The following is a 22,220-nucleotide window of genomic DNA, read 5'->3' on the forward strand; positions in this document are numbered from 1 at the left end:
ATTGGCCGAGGCGTTCCCCTCCCCCCGCTCTGGTATGCTGTACAGTGGAGCGATGATATCTGGGCGTTTATCACGGCGGGTCTAAACTCCACACAAACACACGCCGTCGGTCAATGTGTAACCGTGGAAACGCAGCGAGGTGATGCAAGACAGCAGCAGCAGCAGGAGGAGGGAGGATGAAGAGCAGGAGGTGGAAGCTCAAAGATGGAGGAGGAAAAGAAAAAATAACAAAGAGGGAGGGATGGAAAAAGATGGAGAGAGTGGCCAAAAGTATGCGGACACCCCTGAAGCAATGTAAACGGAAGATAAATGAATAAAACAACTAAATGACGACAAAAAACTACAGAAGAAGAAAGAAAAAGTAGATACGAGATGTGACCAAAAGTATGTGGACACCCTGTTATAACACAAACACAAGATAATTAAACAACAACAGCAACAACAAAACTATAGAAGAAGAAAGGAAAAATACATGCATGGTGTGACCAAAAGTATGCGGACACAACTGAAGCAACGTAAACGGAAGATAAATAAATAAAACGACTGAATGACGACCAAAAACTACAGAAGAAGAAAGAAAAGGTAGATATGAGATGTGACCAAAAGTATTTTGGACATTCCTGTTATAACACAAACACAAGATAATAAAACAACAACAACAATGACAACAAAACTAAAGAAGAATAGAGAAAAAGTAGATACGAGATGCAACCAAAAGTATGTGGACATTCTTCTTATAACACTCAAAAAAACAACTAATTAACAACAACAACAAAACTACAGAAGAAGAAAGGAAAACTATATGCAAGGTGTGACCAAAAGTATGTGGACGCCATGTTAGAACACAAACAAAACCACTAATTAACAACAATTAACCAAATTACAGGAGGAGAAAGACAAAGTAGACGCACAATTTGATCAAAACTTTGTGGACACCATGATATAACATCTTTCTAATAAAAAACAACAACAATAAAAATACAGAAGAAGAGGAAAAAAGTAAGTATGAGATGTGTGATGTGACCAAAAGTATGTGGACACTTCTGTACCATACCTTTCTAATAAAAAACAAACAAACAAACAAACCTAAAAACACATAAAAATGAGCTGAATTTCTAGAGGAGACAGAGTAGAAAGAATTAGAACCAGGATACACAATTTGACGCAACACAAACAAAACCACTAATTAACCAAACTACAGAAGGAGAAAGAAAAAGTAGACACACAATGTGATCAAAAGTATGTGGACACACTGTTATAACATCATTTTAATATAAAACAAACAAACCAACCTAAAAACACACTAAAATAAGCTAAATTTCTAGTGTTGACAGTGCAGAGAGAAATTAAAAACAGGATACACAGTTTGACACAACACAAAGAAAACAACTAATTAACAAGAAGTAGCAGTACAACAGGATGCAGATGCCCCAGTTTAACAGTTTCTAAAGACAAAGTACGTAAAAAATACATGAAAGTGAAATGAAGTTGTTTTCGGATGAAGAAAATGTATTTCAGAGTACAGTGATTTAATAAAACTGCTAATTAGAAACAACAAAACTACAGGAGAGGAGAGAAAAAGTAGATACACAATCTGACCAAAAGTATGTGGACACCCCATTTCAACATGGCACTTTTTTAACAGCAAAGAACTAAAAGTACATGAAAATCTCCAAGTACGTATGTTTAAGCATGGATTTTTTAAATAATAAGAGAACTAATAATGCATGAAAACGCACTAAATTGCTTGTTTTGTGTGGATGAAATTTATTTCCACAAATTAAATATGAAATTAGAAAAAAAAACAACTAGTATACGGACAGACTGTTACAATACAGTGTTTTACTACAAAACATTTAATTTATTTATTTTTAGTGTAACATTAAGAAATAAATCCCATGAATATTTAAGTGCTAATAAAATAATAGATAATAATAGATAAAGTAAATACTTTTCATTATGACTTCTAGAGAAACCGCAGTAAAATCTGCAGTTATTTTGGACTTTGGAGTGTGAAAATAAAGTGTTTTTAAAATATTAGGAGTGAAATAAAGAAATAATGAACAATAATTTATTTCTAAGCAAAGTTAGCAAAAATTATTTACAAGTACAGCAGAGAAAGAGACAAAAAAAATAAGTACAATACATGACCAAAAGTAAGTAGACACCCCATTACAGTACAGTGTTTTATGACATAATGTTTAATTTCTTTGGTTATTTTTGGTGTGAAATTAAGAAATAAATCCCATAAAGTAATGCATGCTAATAAAATGAGATTAAATAATAAATAATATTTAATTTTCATTTGACTGTTGTAGTAAAACCTACAATTAGTCGACTTTGGGGTAAGAATATAATGTAGTTTTTAAATATTAAGGAGTGAAATCAACAAATAATTAACAATTTACAACAACAACAAACTACAGTAAAGACGTGAAATATGAGCTAAAGTACGCAGACATCTATTTCTGCATGGATTTTTTAAATAGAGAACTAAAACTGCATGAAAATACACTAAATTTCTCGTTTTTATGTGTGAATGAAATTTATTTTCACAAATGAAACTAGTACAGCTAGTATACAGACATCCTGTTACAGTACAGTTGTTTAGGACAAAGCGTTGCATTTGTTTTATTTATTTTTGGTGTAAAATTAAGAAATAAATCCTGTAAATACATACATGTTACTATAAAAAGATAAACTAATTGTGACTGCTGTCATATAACCTACAATTAGTCGACTCTGGGGTGAAAGTATCATGTAATTTTAAATATTAAGGAGTAAAATAAGCAAATAATTAACAATTTACAACAACAAACTACAGTAAAGACGTGTTTTTTAAAATCTCTGTTAAAATGTGAGGTTTTGCACCAGAAAGCAGCCAAAACTGTAGGTTTCTGTGATGTCTTCTCCAACTTGTTCTGCGTTTAGATGGAAACTTTTATCTTTTTGTGCACAAAACGATTAAAAACCAGCTGAGAAACGATCCTCGGCATCTTCCAAACTGTCCTGGAACAGAAAGTGTGGTTTCATAAGGGCGCCTTAACAAGTTTGGGCGACGTCCTGCAGCGGTGGAGGATGGGTGATGGCAGCCGGGTGTGAGGAGGAGGCGGGGGTGGAGGAGGCTGGGGGAGGTCCATCAATCTCCCTCTACCACATGGGGAAGCAGCGAAGCCTCTCTGGTGACTCTCGTCAGCTTCCTGTTGTGCTCCACAGATAAAGAGGGAGAGATTCTTTGGGTTTCTGCTGCTGCGGGGAGATTCTCAAGCATCTCTTCTGGCCTTTTCCAGATTTCCAACAAGTTTTCTGCTGTTGTTTCTGCCTAACGTGTGCAAAAAAAACCTCCCAAAAAAACAGTATGAGGTGCTAATTTTAGCGTTTAAAACACAACATCAGCCATCTTTGCTTCACTGCCAGCTTGAGGGGAACAGCAAAGGAAACGTTGTCAAATGCAGCAGCTGAAGTTTGTTTTTTAGGCTGTTTTGTTGTTTGTTGTTTAGCTGTGACTTTACCAAGCATCCAGTGTTGTTGTAGTAAGATTTCTATATAAAAAAAAAAGAGCTGTAGAAATACAAAAACATCAAAACTAAGAATATAACATCCCCAAAGTTATATAGATGTACTACAAAATAATAAAAATATGCAGAATTTTAAATGGCATACATCGTTATTAAAAATTTTTTCATATTCCTCTAAAAATTTACCACAAACAGACAACATTAAGAATACTGCATTGAGAAATGTATCAAGAAATTATAGTAGAATAATGATATAACAGTAGTAAAACAAAGAAAATCAAAACATTCTACATAAATACATTACAAAATAAATAAAACATTTTTAGCACCCAGGATTATTTTATGTAGCATGCACAACTGATTAAAGAATATCTTTTTTTGAGGATTTTTCACATTTTTTCTAAATATTTACACACCAATTACTATCTTTGTGGAGATCAAATGAACAGAAAAGCATATAGATTTTGCAATAAGAAATAAAGAGATATATCAAAACATGTATACATATGAAAAAAATGTAAAACTCCAAAAAGTTGCGTAAATAAATTGCATAGTAATTAAAAATAATATGCATAAAACACAGTATAGTAGCATACACAGCCTGTAAAAGATTCTGTTTTTTAAAAAGGATTTTAAATGTTTTTGTGTTTTTTTTGGCTAATAAAGCCGAGATGCTAGCACCTATATGTGATCCTGTTTTTTTGTCAGAAGTATGAAGTTTGCTAATGCAGCATAATATTCACACAGTTCAAATACAATTTGGCTCATTTATCAATCAATTATCAATTTAGTTAGCAACATTATTAGCTAAACTGTTAAGCTTGTTAGGTTCAGCTGAAAAAATCAGCTTGTCAATAAAACACAGGCAGTTTATATTGACTAATAAGCTTCAGGAGCTAACCGTTTAAGTTTTACTAATGTAGCTTCACACATAAATTGTCTAGTTTGTAAAATCAGTTGCTAAACTGTTAGCGTTGACTAATAACCTTCAGATGCTAACCGCTCAATGTTTGCTAATGTAGCTTAACATTTAAAAAAGCTAAAGTAAGAATAGATTCCAGTTTGTACAATCAGTCACTAAACTGTTAAACTAATTAGCTTCATTTGCTAACATCAGTTTGTCACTTAAACAAAGGAAGCTTATGCTGGCTTAAAAGGTGTAAATGCTAACAGTTTATTGTGATCCTGTTGTACGTCAGGAGTACAAAGTTTGCTAATCTAGCTTCATGTTAATAAAAGTAAAAACAAAATATGGCTAGTTTGGTAGCTAGTTGTCAAATTAGACAACAAAATCAGTTGCTAAGCTGCTAATTAGCTTCGGTTGTCCGTTAAACAAAGACGGCTTGTTTTAGCTTATAGCTTCAGATGTTAGTTTAATGTGATTCTGTTTTACACCAAACACTCAGAATAACAGCAGGTAAGATTCAACATTAATTAAAATACTATCATGGTTACAGTTTATAAATAATCCATTTCGGATGTGGTTCATGAAGGTGGTGTGATAGCGCAGTATGGCTGAATGTCTTCAGGAATGTTTATGAGCGCCGCGCTGCCATTTTGAGCGAGATAAGATGAGAGAATGATAGATGGTAGATGAAGAGAGAGCGACAGTTAGGAGGAGGTAATAAATAGCCAACATATGGTGAGTGGATCCCGTCCTCCCCCACTATCTGCCCCATACATCCCTCCATCCTGGCCTCTAAACAGACTGTTAGCCGACACCGGGCAGGACGCACCGATACAAATATCCCAGCGCACAAAAAGAGCCTCATGTGATTATAAACGGAGGAGATGCAGGCAGAAAGAGTCGAGTCCTCAGGCGCCGTTTGCTTTCTGCAGCAGGTGTCACTTTTGTCAGTTTGCTTCTGCCTTGGTAGGGCTGTAAATGATGCTAGCTCTGTGCACTAACTGTGTTTAGCTTGTGGGTGTAGCAGTTTGTGACACAACAGCATAAAAATGAACACAGAAGATAGTATTTTTGCTGGCAACCACTTGCTTATTGTCTCCTTGTGCATTGTTTGTACTTTATAGCACAACAAAAATGAGTAGGGATGCTAAGTTAGGCTAGCTTCCAGGTTGTAGTAAGCAGTCAGGCTCAGGGGCTGTAAATGGTGCTAGTTCAGTGTGCTAACGCTCTTTAGCTTTTGGTGTAGCAGTTTGTGACACAACAGCAGGGAGCGTGAGTGCAAAACATGTTCATTAAGTGAGCTTAATTTTGATTTCATGGTTATGTTAGTGTTAGTAGCTGAAGTAGCTAACTAGCATCCTTTTGTGTGCATATATATATGCTGCTAACAGATGCTAAATAGGGACCTGTATAATAAAAATAGCACAGGAGTAGCTTAGCATTCCACTAACCAGTTGCTTATTGTCTCCTTTTACATTATTTGTACTTTATAGCACTACAAAAATGAGGAGGAATGCCAAGCTAGGCTAGCTACCATTTTGTAGTAAGCAGTAAGATTATCTGCTGTTGTGTGACTGTATGATGATGCTATGATGCTAGCTCAGTGCGCTAATGCTCTTTAGCTTGTGGGTGAAGCAATTTGCTTAATATGTCATTTATGTTTATTTTCTTTTGAGCACTACAAAATTGGTAGGGATGCTAAGCTGGGCTAGCTGCCATTCTGTAGTAATTCTGGCATATTTGTCTGAAACTATTTTATGTGAGATGTTTTGGTATTTACTGGTAAATTAGCATTACATGCTATTAGGTCTGTTTTTATTGTCATCAATGATGGCTGCGCAATTGTGCTTTGAAAGATAGATTTTTTAAAAAATTTTTTTAGTTTTTTGTTAGAAATATCGGGTTATTTATGGTGAATTTGTAAGTGAGACATTAAAATAAAGTGATTTTGATGAAATGTTCTGACTTTAAGCTTTGATTTGGTTAATTTTTCTGATTCATAGTGTAAGTATTTGACCATTTGTGATTTTTACAGTTTCTGTTTTGATATATGGTGTCATTTTGGCAACACCGGTTTCAAACCCGCCTTTTGTGATTCGGAAGCTTGTGGACTTTTTGTTTGTGGTGAAATCACAGAAACTTGCAGCAGCTCATCTGTCCAGATTTTATGTCTCAGCTGTCACATCCGATGAATGGAGGCAGCGATGGAGAGGATTTATGGGGTTTAGATGACGGGAAATGTGTCCCTCCATCCTCCATCCATCCCTCCCTCCGTCCCCCACCGTGCTGCCCAGAGATGAGCGTCTGTCACTGGGTTATATCTCCACACAGGTGCTGCTCGGCAGGACGCTCCGCTGGTGACCTCAGTCTGACCCGAAACACAGAAATCAGACGGGAAACCAAGCGAAATGTGCAAAGTTTGTGCAAAATATAGCATACTAGTCGGCATTTTTCTGGAAGCCGGTGGTTAAATCTGGACACAAAATGTGGTTTTAGGTGAGAAAATAATGCTAAAGTCAAAATGTTTCACTCCAAGAACAGATAACTTTCCTACAAAATCCTTTCCAAAATGTTTATAACTGACTGTAAAGTAGTCGAGAGCAGCTTTAATTAACATGTTTAACAATAACCTTTATAAAAACAGAAGGAAAAAGACCAGGGAACAAGAGTTAAACACTTTCAAAGTAAAATAGCACAACACCAGATTAAATAATAAAGGCACCAAAAATGTCATATGCAAGAAAGAAAAAAGCGGAATAAAAATGAGGGTAAAACCGTGGAAAAAATACTCGTAAATAAATAGAATTAATGTGTAAATGAAGGGTTAAAGACAATAAAAAGAACAAATAAAAGAGATAATAATAGACGACGTCATGTAACAGCGACAACCTTTAACCTGCAAACCGAGGTGAGCTGAAGGTCTAACACACAAACACACACAGATACACACAGACACACACGAAACACACACGCTCGGGTTCGTCCGTTTACTCCGAGGCTTCCACCACCATGACCTTTTTTTCTGCTTTTGCATGGATGTGCAAGAATGTCAGCGCTGTGTGTGTGTCTCTGTGTGTGTCTTTGTGTGTTAGTGTGTGTGAATGTGTGTGTGTTGTAAGTCAGGAGGGAGTGTCAGAGTGTGTCAGGATGACGGCTGGGAACAGATGTAGTAACGTCTACAGGCGTGTTCACTGTATGTACAGAACGATCCGGTAGCTTCCTCATCCAGTCACATGACTAACATCCAGTAGTCCTCTAGTACTCCTAGAACTGGAATCAATGAAACAGGAAGCTTTTTCACAATAAAAACAATCACGAATTTTGGTTCTTTCATAGATTTATTAAAGGTCTTCTGGTTTGACTCCTCTGGACACTATACTTACCATCAAGCATGGAGGTGGTGGTATCATTACACTATCCATTTAACTGACTCAAGTCTGAGGCAGAAAGACGACAAAGATAGTTCTATCTTTGTCATCTTTCTGACTTGTTTCTTCAGGTTCTTGATGGGTCTAAGTCAGGACTTTGGGGAGACCAGTCTAGAACCTTCATTCTATCCTGACGGAACCATTTCTTTACCACGTCTGATGTGTGTTTGGGCTCATTGTCTTGTTGAAACGTCCAACTGTGTCCAAGATCAACCTTCTGCTGATGGTTTTAGCTTTTAGTCCTCCTTCTTCATTATTCCATTTAGTTTGTGGAAAGCTTCAGTTCCACAGAGCATGATACTGCCACCACCATGCTGGATGGTAGGTTTGGTGTTCTTGGGGTTGAAGGAGAACCTTTAACCTTCATTTCTTGTTCCATCTGACCTCAGAACTTCCTCTGTGGTTTCACCAGTTTTTTGTTCCCACCCAACTCATTCACGTTTCATCGTTTTCAGACTTGATTTCAGACTTTGGTTCCCACTGAACTTGGTGAACATATTTGTTAACTTTTGACTCTAGATGTTCCAGTCAATGATTAGCTGAAGTGTAGAACTCTAAATAAACAGACGTGTCAACAGCTCAGACTAGAACCTGAATCCCAGCAGAGGTCACAGCTTCAGAGTGTTTTATGTTGTAATAGCGCCACCTGTTTGTGGTAGGATCGACTTTCCTCCTCCTTCCATCCCTCCATCTCCATCCTTCCTCCTCCTCCTCCTCTCTCCTCCCGCTGCCATCTGTCGCCATTCGTTTCTGCCGGCTGTAAAAAGTGCCGACTGAGCACCGCGTCAGCCAATCACAGCGTCCGACCGTGTGTGTGTGTGTGTGTGTGTGTGTGTGTGTGTGTGTGTGTGTGTGTGTGTGTGTGTGTGTACACCTGCTGCAGGCCTGTAACAGTTTGTCATGTCAGAGCAGCGATACACTTGGAGGTCAGTGGAAACACAACACAACCCTCAGAAACAGTTGTCAGCAGTCAGTCGCAGAAACACTCCTCCTTCTCCTCCTCCTCCTTCTTCTCCTCCTCCTCCTTCTTCTCTTCCTCCTCCTTCTTCTCCTCCTCCTCCTTCTTTTTCTTCTTTTCTCCTCCTTCTTCTTCTCGTCCTCCTTCTCCTCCTTCTTTTTCTTCTTTTTCTTTTGTCTCCTCCTTCTTCTCCTCCTCCTCGTCCTTCTTCTCTTCCTCCTCTCCTCCTCCTCCTCCTCCTCCTCCTCCTCCTTCTTCTTCTCTTCCTCCTCTCCTCCTCCTCCTCCTTCTTCTCCTCCTCCTCTCCTCCTCCTTCTTCTCCTCCTCTCCTCCTCTTCCTCCTCCTCCTTCTTCTCCTCCTCCTTCTTCTCCTCCTCCTCTCCTCCTCCTCCTTCTTCTCCTCCTCCTCTCCTCCTCCTCCTTCTTCTCCTTCTTCTCCTCTTTCTTCTTCTCCTTCTTCTCCTCCTCCTCTCCTCCTCCTCCTTCTTCTCCTTCTTTTCCTCTTTCTTCTCTTTCTTCTCCTCCTCCTCTCCTCCTCCTCCTTCTTCTCCTTCTTTTCCTCTTTCTTCTTCTCCTTCTTCTCCTCCTCCTTCTTCTCCTCCTCCTCTCCTCCTCCTTCTTCTCCTCCTCCTCCTCCCTTCTCCTCCTCTCCTCCTCTTCCTCCTCCTCCTTCTTTTCCTCCTCCTTCTTTTCCTCCTCCTTCTTCTCCTCCTCCTCTCCTCCTCCTCCTCCTCCTCCTTCTTCTCCTCTTTCTTCTTCTCCTTCTTCTCCTCCTCCTCTCCTCCTCCTCCTTCTTCTCCTTCTTCTCCTCTTTCTTCTTCTCTTTCTTCTCCTCCTCCTCCTTCTTATTTTTCCTCTCCTCTTTCTCCTTCTTCTTTGGCTGTTTTTGGGTGGTTTTTAATGCAGCCGTTTTTAATCCTGAATCTTCTAGTTTAGACTCTGATGGAATTTGTGGCACAAAAATATAAAGATCACGTCTAGTATAAATAAAATAGACGTAGTTCTACCGAAGATTCTCCTGTTTTTTATTCTCCCCAAACTCCACTGATGTTTCAGTTATTTTTAGACTTCAAGGACATATTCAGCATTTTTAGACACCAAACTCCATTGATATTCTTGTTAATTTTACACTTTCTGTCTGGTTTCTTTTGTTTTTTCTTCTAGCCAAACTTCACTCATAATTTTGTAGTTTTTGGGCTTTAACAGCGACTTTTCCTGTTATTTCTTCTCACCAAACTCCACTGATATTTCAGTTATTTTTAGACTTTCTCTCCAGTTTCTTTTCCTTTTTATTGTCCCTAAAATTCACGGACATATTCATCGTTTTAGACGCATTGTCAGTCTTTGTCTCTGCCTTCTTTATTTTTCTCACCAAACTCCCTTCAGATTTCCATCATTTTTAGACTTTCTCTCTGGCTTCTTCATACTTTTTAGACTTCCTGCGTCTTTCCTTCTCACCAGTCTGTGGACATTTTGTTTGTTTTTAACCCTTTTTCCTTGATTATTATTGTCACCAAACACTTTTTAAAAAATAATTTTTCTTTTTTTTTTCTGTAGCTTCTCCTATTTTTGTTCTCACCAAACTCCACTGAAATTTCCATTATTTTTACTATTTCTGTCTGGTTTCTTTAGTTTATTTTTCTCACCAAACCCTCTGGACGTTGTGGTTGTTTTTAGGTTTTCTCTGTGGTTCCTCCTCTATTTATTCTCTCAGCTTTGCATCATTTTTCAGTTTTCTGTCTGACATCTTGGTACGTTTTCCTGCGTCGTTCCTTCTCTCCAGCCTCTTTTCACTTGTTTTTTTTCTCTGTCTCTGCTGCTGCTTTTCCATCTTCCTCCTCTCTGGGTTTTCCTTTGAAGGAGGAATGTGAAACTCCCTGTAACACTGCAGAGCCTCTCTCTGAGCTGGAGGAGGAAGTGGCCGGTCTTCCTGTGGGGGCAGCCCAACGGGAAGCAGCAATTACCCCTCCTCTCCCAGAAAAGCCCCCGTTAAAACAGGTGGTTCGGCCTCTGGTCCAGTCGGCGTGGAGCCAGAGCCGAAGGTCGTCCTGTCCGTCACGTTCCTGCCGATAGAAACCTGAGGAGGATGCTGAGAACGTTTAAAACGCTCTCACTTTTAGTTTCACTTCAGTCTGATTTGCAGCCCTGAAAAGTGAAAATGCGCTTTAGAAAAACGTTGTGCGGTGAAACCAGACGCTGCAGAGCTCCGTAGCTGTTCTGATCTCAGCCTTCAACCTTCACACTGGAGGAAGCTCCTGGTTCACTGACAGGAGATTTAAAGCCTCTGAAGAAGCCTCTAAAAGCCCCTCTACTGTTTCCTCGCTGCACGTTTTCACTCAACTTTCTGTTGATTCGCTGCAGATCGATGAAACGTTTCAGTTTTTGCTGAATCTCAACTGAAAAACTTTACATTTTGAGAGTCTTTAGTGGAGTTTGGTGTTTCAGATTAACAAAGAAGCTGCATGTTTATTTTACTAACTAGTTTATCTACTCATCTGTTTGTTGGAATTTCAGCCGTCATTAAAATGTGTTTTTAAAGAAAGTTAAATTGAACAAAACTGAATTTTCTGAATTGTTTATTTTGCAAAAACCCCCAAAAATCTCAAAAATTGACAGAACTATGCGAGAAACTATATTATTATTAATTTAATTTAATATTTTACTAATTAGTTTCTACACTTATCTGACGGTTTGTTCGTATTTCAGTGGTCATTAAAATGTGCAAAAAGAAAAAGTTACATTGAAGAAAAATACGTTTCCTGGATTGTTTATTTTGCAAAAAATTTAAAATATACTGGACTTATATTTAATTTTTTTTACTTGTTTGAATAAAGTGGTCCACAGTATTCCTTTTTTGTTGTAAAATAAAGGAAAGTATTTTTTTTACATAATTTATTCAGCAAATATTCTTTCATTTTCAACTTCTTAAAATTGTACACAAATATGCTGAAAATGTTGAAAAAAGTTTAACAAAAATAAATTTCTTGGAAAAAAGATCTCAAAAATGTACAAAAATAGCTTGGACTAATATTATATGAAATAAAATAAAGAAAAAATTTGTTTTTTCATTTTGTCTTTCTAAAAATTTTAAGTTAAAATAAGTTAAGTTGAAATAAATTAAGCTGAACAAGAACTAATTTCTTTTAAAAAAAAAAAAAACAACAACAAAAGGCTTCTCAAAAATTAAAAAAAAATATTCTGGACTTACTACCTATTTGCAAAAATAGGTAGTAAGTCCAGAATATTTTTTATAAAAATAGATAAAAAATAAAATACAATCTTTTTTTTTTAAATGATTTATTTTGCATATAGTTTCTTAAAACTTTTCAAAAGTATGCAGCATTTTTTGTTTTATTTCATTTATATTAAATATCCAAAAATGTGAATCAAAAGATTTCACAAACATTAGTAAAAACAAGTAACAGCTTTCTTTTTTTTTTTTCTTAAATACCAATTTCTATTTTTTCCCTAAATTTCTGGAAAAATTGCAAAAGTATGCTGGAAACTATATTATTATTAATTTAATTAAATAATTAACTGATCAGTTTCTATACTTATCTGACAGTTTGTTTGTATTTCAGCGATCATTAAAATGTGTAAAAAAAAAAAGTAAAAACATTTAGTTTCTTGGATTCTTTATTTTGCAAAAATGTAAAAAAAAAAAAAAAATTCTCAAAATTGCCAGAAAATATGCTGGTCTTATGTTATTTTTAAATTATGTTACCTATTTGAAAAATATCAGAAAGTTTGAATGACATGGCCTTCATTCTTAAAATTTCTTTATTTAGTAAAATAAATATAGTAATTTTCTTAGAATTTGTTTTAAAAATAGTGATTTTCTTTTCATTTTCAGCTTCTTTGGAATCAAAAATAGAATTAATTTTATTTGACAGATCTTGAAAAAGCCTGACGTGACCATTTGAAACGTGCTGCAGATGTTTTATTTACTGATTATTTTCTCTGTTCGTTTCCAGCCGTCATGGAAAACTCCACAGAAGAGCTGCAGGAAGGGGGAGGAGCCAACACTGCCGTTAAAGAAGAGGAGGCGGAGCTGATGGAGGAGAAAACGCACAATAACCTCAAAGGTACGTCAGAAAACCATTAAAACCCGACCGAGTTCATCCAGCAGACCGTTTTTTTTTTTTTTTGCACTACTCTAAGATTGCCTTGCACTGTAAAGGAGAAGCTCTGCAAAGAAGCTCTCGTTATACATTGTATAATGACAATAAAGAATATTCTATTCTATTCTATTCTAACTTCATGTCCAACCTCAGGAGCGCTGAACGGAGTGATGGAGGCCGGCGGAGGAGAGAAGCTACAGAACGGAGACCGAGGAGGAGGAACGATGGGAGCTGAAGGAGGAGGAGGAGGAGGAGACCTGTCCTCCATCAATGCCATGATGTCAGCAGTGATGTCAGCGGCGGGGAGCATCAACGGCGGAGGAGAAGCAGACGGAGGCAGCGGAGTCACTTCAGCCAACTCCTCAGCCGGACCGTCGCCAAGGTGATCGCAACGTTTAGACGCTTTAAAGGGAATTCCAGCGGATTCTGGGAGTTTTTATTCACTCCTGCAATGTTTCTCCAACAGTTAAAAACCAAACAGTCACTCTGCATAGACAGATATCTAACTATTCAGCACTTTTAATTATTTCCTTACTTGTTTACTCTCTGCTCTGTGTAAACACTGCCTGCAGTTCAACCAAACATCCCAGAATTTTAGTCACGTGACTGTTGGTCACAGTTGAATCACTGATGGCTTCACTGTTGTGCCACAAATTACAGAATTTTTATTTTTTTACAGAATCTGGTTAAAATAAACGGTTTATTTTTGATTAATTTTTAAACGACATACAGAATAAATGAGTTGATGAGTTCAAGAATCTTTGGAAGGTTGACAATCCACAGATTCTTTTTTTGAAGTTTGTATTTGATAAATGTGAAATTAGATAAGATGTTTTTTTCTTCACGAGAGTAATTAATTTCCTTACTTGTTTACTCTCTGCTCTGTGGAGACACTGCCTGCAGTTCAACCAAACATCCCAGAATTTTAGTCACATGACTGTTGGTCACAGCTGAGTCACTGATGCCATCCCTGTTGTGCCAAAAATTATGGAATTTTTAGTTTTTTGCAGAATCTGGTTAAAATAAACGGTTTATTTTTTATTAATTTTTAAATGAGACACGTAGAATAAATGAGTTGATGAGTTCAAGAACCGTTGGAAAGTTGAAAATCTAACAATTCTTTCTTGGTGATAAATGTGAATTTGACAATTATTTTATTATTATGATTGATTATAAATAATAATGATGAGATGACGGCAGTCAAACACTCAGAGGAGCTGTTTACCTCCGTCAACCTGTAAATACACAAAGTTTAACAAAATAAATCAACTAAACGTTGTTTCTTCTTCTCTGCCTGCAGCCCGTCGCCCAGCAAGTCGATCACAGCGGCCATGAGAGCCCCGCCCAGCCGCAACGCTCGCCGCACCCAGGTACACAACAACACAACAAAACGAAAAACAATAAAACACAACAAAACAAAACGAAAAGCAATAAAACACAACACAAAAAACAACTAAACAAAACAACACAAGAGAAAAAACATCACAAAACAACACAAAAAGCAACAAAATCCTTGTTTCCTTTCCTTATCTCCTTGTTTCCTTTCCTTGTTTATCTCCTTGTTTCCTTTCCTTGTTTATCTCCTTTCCTTGTTCCTGTATTTTCGTCTCATCACTCTGCTGTGTTTCCCATCATGCATTGAGGCGTTCCATGCGTCGTCATCACTTCCTGTGGCTCAAACAGAACTTTGACACTTGACTTCCTGCAGCATCCAGCAGCTAATCAACATCAATTGATCAGTTTCTGTGCTGCAGCAATCCAGCAGGGGGCGATAGAGGAGCTTCGGCATTAAACTTTTATTTAATGTAAACTTTGAGCCGTTTCTGATTTTTTCAACATGAAGACAGAGAGAAGTTGGACATTCTGTTAATAAGACACAATTAGAATGACAGGAATAGGAAAAAATAATATTTTACAAAAAGTTTAACAAACCTGGAATCAACATGTTAAACATTTTTAAAGCTGCCCACAGGTTTTACCAACACTAGAAACAGCAAGCAGTGACTCTACGTTCTGGAAATATTTATCTGTTTACATTTTATAGGTAGTTTCTGTACTTGTTTACTCTCTGCTCTGTGTAAACACTGCCTGAAGGTCAACCCAAAAACTCTCAGAATTTTTGTCATGTGACTGTTGGTCACAGCTGAGTCACTGATGGCTTCACGGTTGCCCCAGAAATTACAGAATTTTTAGTTTTTTACTGAATCTGGTTAAAATATACGGTTTATTTTTTTATGAATTTTTAATCGACACGTAGAATAAATGAGTTGATGAGTTCAAGAACCACTGATTCTTTCTGTTTTTACAGTTTCTTGGTGATAAATGTGAATTTGTTGATTATTAGTATTCATAATAATATTTAGATGAGATGGTTCAGTGTGTTAACGTCTAGCTGTGCATTGTTTTTCTCTTCAGGACACCAAAGACGACAGCTCGGCTTATATCTGTCCGCTGTGTGACAAGAACTGTCAGACACAACACCAGCTGACCATGCACATCCGACAGGTACGTCCACGCCACACTCACACCGCACATAGAAGCACACCTGTGTGGGTGTCGTCGCTGAGCCGACAGGTGTGTCTCCACAGCACAACGCCGACACCGGAGCCACCGACCACTCCTGCAGCATCTGTGGAAAGTGCCTGAGCTCAGCCTCATCGCTCGACCGACACATGCTGGTGCACAGCGGGGAGAGGCCCTACAAATGCAACGTCTGCGGCCAGACCTTCACCACCAACGGCAACATGCACAGGTACACACAAAAAGACACAACAGGAGTACAAGTACCACCACAAAGAGACACAAAGTGACTGCAAGGTGACACAAAACAACCAGAAAGAGACAAACTGACTGCAAAGAAACACAAAATGACTACAAGTAGAACCAAAATGATGACAGAAAGATCTAAAGTGACCACAGAGAGATATGATTTATACGTTTAAAATCCAGAAACGGTGCGTTCAGAGGCAGTAGGACAACTAAGAGTTGAGTTGGCTGATAAAAGAAGGTAAATCGAGAACACAAACAATGCAAATGAAGTTGCTTTTTGAATTTAAAACCTGAATGTCGGAGCATCCCAGAATGCACCAACACTGTAATGTGGAAATATGTCTGTTTTTGCACTTTATTGAATCATTTTATGAGCAGTAAATATTAAATATATGCTAAATGTTGATCATTTATACGTTTAAAAGTGTTTGCACAGTAATAGAACCACCGGATAGGTACAGAAAAGCAAAAAAAAAGTGTGTAAATCTGCAAATAACACTAGAAATAAGGAGGCTGCTTGAGAATCGACAGATTTTAAAGTTGCGTTCAGGGTCACAGTGATCCGGTGGGACTTCTCTGGACGCTCATTATAAACAGGAAGTGCTAATGGCTAATTTGGCTACTTTTAATGGCACCAGTTTGACAAAATGTGGGTTAAACAGGAAGTGGGAACTGACCACCCCCGACACACACACACACACACAGACACACACACACACTCAGAAACACACACACTCTGGACAACGCCCAGACATTTATCAGTGACGTCCAGCCTCCACCATCAGAACCAACCGTCCCTGAACACAGCGTTTGTCTTTTGTCTGTCTGTGAACATTAACATGAATTAATGTGTGTTTACGTGTAAATGTGCTAAAACAAATACAGTTATCAGAAACTAAAAGACGCATAGATTCACTACGAATAGATCCTAAATGATAACGGATGCAAACCCACCAAAGCAGATGCACAAAGACACACAAAGCTACAACAAAGAGACACAAAACAACCATAGAAAGACTCAAAATGATCTAAAAACAGACACAAAAAGATAGAAATTAACTGCAACAAGACACAAAATGAACACAAAGAGACACAAGACAACCACAAAGCGACACAAAACAACCACAACAAGGCAAAACAGCCACAAAGAGACGCAAAATCACTGCAAGGAGACACAAAACAACCACAAAGAGACACAGAGACAAAAAATGACCAGAAAGAGACACAAATTGACTGCAAGAAGACACTAAACAACTACAAAGAATGTGTGTGTCTGTTTTGAATGTATCTTTGTGTGTGTGTGTTTTGTGTGTCTGACTACATGATCAGTGTTTATATCAGACAGAGTGAGACATCTGTCTCTTTCCTCTCTGTAATGCAGTTTTTACGTCTCAGTAGAATTTAACCAGTGAGGCGTCTTCACCACCTCCAGCTATCTTTGTTTGGTAGATAAACACTGATGCAGACGATGTGTGTGTGTGTGTGTGTGTGTGTGTGTGTGTGTGTGTGTGTGTGTGTGTGTGTGTGTGTGTGTGTGTGTGTGTGTGTGTGTTGGTATGAGATCTGTGGGCAGCAGGAATGACTGTAGGCCGACAGACACACAACTGGATGTTTCTGACCTAAATCCACTTTCTGTTGAGACGTTTGTTTCCTGAGTTTAGTCTTAAAAAAGTAACACAAAGCGATGACAACAAAACGATGATAACAAACAAAACGACAACAGAAAACAAAATGATGACAACAAAACGACAACAAACAAAGCGACAACCAACAAAGCGACGACAACAAACCAAACGAAAACAAGAAACGAAACGATGACAACAAAATGGCGACAACACATAAAATGAATGTTTCCTCTCATCTTTTTGTTTACTTTCCTGTTGTGTTTGTGAATTGTGTGTGTGTCTAGAGTGTATGTGTGTGTGTGTGTGTGTGTTTTTGTTTATGTGTGGGTTTTGTGGGTTTATCCGTTTTGTGTACGTGTGTATCTTTGTGTTTGTGTGCCTCTATATTGGTGTATCGTTGAGTCTGTTTCTGTGTATGTGTATTTTTGTGTGTGTGTGTGTCTGTCTGTCTGTGTGTGAGTGTGTTGGTCTCCAGCAGCTGTTTGTGTCTCTAACACACACACCGGTTCGTCAGGATTGTGTGTCTGCTGACTGAGCATGCTTGCTGCTCTCTGATTGGTCGGCTCAGAGGTCACAGGGCAGTTTGGAGCAGCGGACTCTGCTCCATGATTGGCCGCCTCCTCTCCTGCGCTCTGATTGGTTAATGAGCAGCTTCCTGTCAGCTGCTCTCAGATCTGCTGACTGAGGATCAGGACCTCTTATGGTGTCTGAGCTGCTGCCTGACGCTAAAATTAGGAGCTGAGGGGGAGGAGGCCTGCTGCTCTCACCTCCTCCTCACCTCCTTCTCACCTCCTCCTCATCTCCTCACCTCCTCATCACCTTTTCACATCCTCACCTCCTCACCTTTTCACCTCCTCATCACCTCCTCCTCACCTTTTCACCTCCTTCTTACCTCCTCCTCACCTCCTCACCTCCTCATCACCTTTTCACATCCTCACCTCCTCACCTTTTCACCTCCTCATCACCTCCTCCTCACCTCCTTCTCACCTCCTCACCTCCTTTTCACCTCCTCCTCACCTTTTCACCTCCTCATCACCTCCTCCTCACCTCCTTCTCACCTCACCTTTTCACCTCCTCATCCCCTCCTTCTCACCTCCTCCTCACCTCCTCAGATCACTTCCTCCTCCTCATCACCTCCCCACCTCCTCTCCTCCTCACCTCATTACCTCACCTCCTCTCTTCCTCCTTACCTCTTCCTCACATCACCTCCTCCTTGCATCACCTTCTCATTACCTTATCTATGCTCCTCACCTTTTTACCTCAGCTCATCACCTCCTTACTGTCGTGTCTCACCTCCCCCTCAACTCCTCCTTTCACATCCTCCTTCTGACCTCGCCCCCTTTTTCTTCTCACCTCATCTTCTTACCTCACCTCCTTACATCCGCTCCCTCGCACATCTCCTCCTCACCTCGTCACCTTCGTACCTCCTTACCTCAGCTCCCCTCCTCAAAATTACTCCTCACCACTCACTCCTTCCTCACATCAACTGCCTTTACCTCGCTGCATCTCCTCACCTTCTGGCCTCACCTCCTACTCACCTCCTCCTCACCTACTCACCTTAATGACGCCTCACCTCCTCACCACTATCCTTGCTCCTGTTTTCTCCTCTCTGTAATCCTTTGCTGCTAAATGTGTCCTTTATGAACTGAGGGCTGTAGCCCCACCCCCTCCTTCACGCTGCCGCCTGATTGGCTGCAGTCAGAGTTCCAGTGCAGTGATTGGTCCGTTTGTTCTCCTGCAGACACATGAAGATCCATGAGAAGGACCCTGCCAGCGGCCTGCTCCCCGTCAGCCCTCCGTCTCCCACCAAGCGCCGCCGCCCGTCAGTGAAGAGGAGGCCGGGCCCCGAGGAGGAGGCGGGGGAGGAGCCGCCCAGCAAGAAGGTGAGGGGAGGAGCCGGGGAGGGAGGAGGTGGGGGGGTTCATGTCGGGTGATGGTAACGTTTTGATGATGCGTTCAGGTGGTGGAGGACGCAGCGGGAGAGGAGGCGACGGCGGTCCGTGGGTCAGAGGAGGAGCTGTTGCCGTGTCCAATCTGCTTCAAGACCTGCAGCTCCAGACTGGATCTGGACGCTCACATGGACTCACACCCAGACACAGCGCTCAGGTAGACTCACCTGGTCAACAGTCCTCACCTCACCTGGTCAGCTCACACAGTCCTCACCTCCTCATCTCCTCCTCATCTCCTCCTCATCACCTCCTTCTCACGTCCTCACCTCCTCCTCTCCTCCTCCTCTCCTTCTCACCTCACCTCCTCCTCATCTCCTCCTCATCTCCTCCTCACCTCCTTCTCACCTTCCTCTCCTCCTCCTCCCCTCCTCACCTTCTTATTACCTCATTCTCTCCTCCTTCTCACCTGTCTACCCATAATCCCCTGCTGCTGTGGTTGAAAGTAACTAAGTACTTTTACTCTGTTACTGCCTGGTTCCAAAAGTCAAACCTGCAGATGAAGTTCTTCAGTAGAGAGGAGGAGGAGGGAGGAGGAGAAGGCGGCAGGAAGAGAGAGGAGGGGTGAGGGAGGGAGGAGGGGGAGGAGAAGGGGGGAGGAGGGAAGAGGGGGAGGGAGGAGGAGGGGGAGGGGGGTAATAAGTCACCGGAGGGCGATCGAGGTCCAGAAGCACAGAGAGAGAGAGAGAGAGGAGTTAATAAGTGAGAGATGAGGAGGATTCAGGATTCGCTCCTGTGGGCCCCGTCGCCATGACAACGACCCCCTCACCCCCACCCCTCGGCAACAAACACCGTCTGTTACCCCGGCAACGCAACTCCTCACACACACACAAAAAACACAGAGTTAAAAGTTTAGGGGAAGGAAGGAAGGAAGGAAAGAAGAAAGGATAGAAGGATGGAAGGATAGAAGGAAATAAAGGATAGAAAATGGAGGAGGTCAGCAGGAGGCACTGAGCTGCTTCTAAATCCACTAATCAACCATTAAGAGGATCCACTGAGGAGGAGGAAGATAATGATGATGAAGATGATGATGATTGTGATGAAGAAGATGATGATTTTGATGAAGATGATGATGATGATGATGGAGTTATTGAGTGGATCAGGAGATGAATCAGTGGTGATACTAGTCCAACAAGAAAACTATCAGAATTGGTTTAAAAAGAATTACCTGTAAACAGCTGATTGATTAATTGATTAGTTGATTGGATCAGAGACGTGACGACAAAACAAACATCAGAAAAATGTGTCCAGTTGAAGTTTGTTCAGAAACCTGAAGAACAAAGATGAGAACAGGATGTCCCTGAAGCTCGTCCTGGATGGTGGACAGAGGACGCCTCCTGGTGGAGGACACATGGAACTACAGCCGGTTAGGGAGGGTTTAGGAAAATAGGAATAAAAAATATAGACGTTGTTGGTTTTAGAGGAGTTTTACATCTTTTTCTGGTCATTTTATGTATTTTTGTCGTCATTTTGGATCTTTTTGTCTTAGTTTTCATCACTTCATAATAGTTTTGCATAATTTAGTGGTTATTTTGCATCATTTAGGGGTCATTTTGAATCTTTTTGTGGTCATTTTGAATGATTTTCTAATCGTTTTGCATTTTCTTGACTTCGGTTTTCATGACTTTATAATCCTTTTACATCTTCTTGTTGTTATTTTGCATAATTTTGCATTTTTTTGTCGTGATTTTGCATTTTTTGTGGTTATTTTGCATCATTTAGGGATCATTTTGGATATTTTTATAGTTATTTTTAACAATTTTCTCATCGTTTTGCATCTTTTTGTGGTTATTTTGTATCTTTATGTCTTCAGTTTTCATGATTTTCTAAGACTTTCATATTGTTCTGCTTTTTTTTGTTGTCATTTAGCATCTTGTGGTTATGTGGCATCCTTTTAACTTCATTTTCCAGGAGTTTAGAATCATTTTACATCTTTTTCTCATCATTTTACATCTTTTTCTAATAATTTTGTATCCTTTCCTCGTAATTTGGCATCTTTTTTCAGTTTTTTTTTTTTTTACTAATTTCCCCCCCTTGCCCTGTGTTTCCAGGTGTGACCTCTGTTGCCTCTCCTTCCGGACCCACCGTGGTTTGTTGCGTCACAACGCCGGCGTCCATAAGCTCCTCCCCCAGGACCCGAGCGGCCGGCCCTTCATCCAGAACAACCCCTCCATCCCCACCGGCTTCAACGACCTGGCCTTCATCGACTTCTCCTGCAGGAAGTTTGCTCACATCGCTCAGGTTCTTCTGGTTTCCTGTGAGGAGTGGTTAGTGCAGCCGAGTCTTTCTGGGTTTTAACTCCTCCTTCTTCTCCTTCTTCTCCTGGTCCAGGTGTGGTGTGAGACCAACCTCCGCCGCTGCATCAGTAAGTTCCACCGCTTCGTGTGTGACGGCTGTGATAAGGCCTTCCCCCTCCGCTCGGCCCTCGACCTCCACAAGAAAACCTCCCACCCCGACGAGCCGGCCGGCCAGGAGGACGGAGCTGCAGAGGACGGAGCTGCAGAGGACGGAGCTGCAGAGGACGGAGCTGCAGAGGACGGAGCTGCAGAGGACGGCCTGGAGGGTCCGGAGGAGGAGGAGGAGGAGGAGGAGGAGGAGGAGGAGGTTCCCTCAGAGCAGGAGAGCTTCATGGAGCTCCTGGGCCTCCAGCACGTCTCCAAGGTAGGATTAGAGAGATTATTACTGAGACTGTTGAGACAAAGCAAGGACAAGAGTCATGGTTTTATCATCATATGACATCTTTTTATGATCAGTTTCCATCTTCTGGTACTGATTTAGCATCTTTTGTCGTTTTTTTTGTGGGATTTTATCATCAATTTGCACCTCTTTGTGATCATTGTGCATTATTTTTGTCGTCATTTTGCATCTTTTCGAAGTAATTTTGCATCTTGTCTCGTCATTTCACATCATTTTGTGGTTATTTGAAATCTTTTTGTGGATTTTTCGTC

At 40.1% G+C, this 22,220-nt stretch overlaps 1 protein-coding gene across 3 annotated transcripts in view; it reads left to right on the forward strand.

Annotated features, from left to right (window-relative positions):
* rreb1a (ras responsive element binding protein 1a) overlaps positions 1-22,220 on the forward strand; it is a 76,956-nt gene that overhangs the window by 40,245 nt on the left and 14,491 nt on the right. For all 3 annotated transcript variants that reach the window (XM_055007305.1, XM_055007306.1, XM_055007304.1), the window contains exons 3-11: positions 12,786-12,896; positions 13,086-13,314; positions 14,233-14,302; positions 15,348-15,437; positions 15,521-15,684; positions 19,068-19,209; positions 19,287-19,432; positions 21,324-21,513; positions 21,604-21,933. In XM_055007305.1, the coding sequence (XP_054863280.1) occupies positions 12,791-12,896; positions 13,086-13,314; positions 14,233-14,302; positions 15,348-15,437; positions 15,521-15,684; positions 19,068-19,209; positions 19,287-19,432; positions 21,324-21,513; positions 21,604-21,933 (1,467 nt within the window). In that variant the 5' untranslated portion in view covers positions 12,786-12,790. The remainder of the gene's footprint in view (positions 1-12,785; positions 12,897-13,085; positions 13,315-14,232; positions 14,303-15,347; positions 15,438-15,520; positions 15,685-19,067; positions 19,210-19,286; positions 19,433-21,323; positions 21,514-21,603; positions 21,934-22,220) is intronic.

This window comes from Amphiprion ocellaris, chromosome 22 (genome assembly GCF_022539595.1).
Source record: "Amphiprion ocellaris isolate individual 3 ecotype Okinawa chromosome 22, ASM2253959v1, whole genome shotgun sequence".
In the NCBI taxonomy this organism is placed as follows: Eukaryota; Metazoa; Chordata; class Actinopteri; family Pomacentridae; genus Amphiprion; species Amphiprion ocellaris.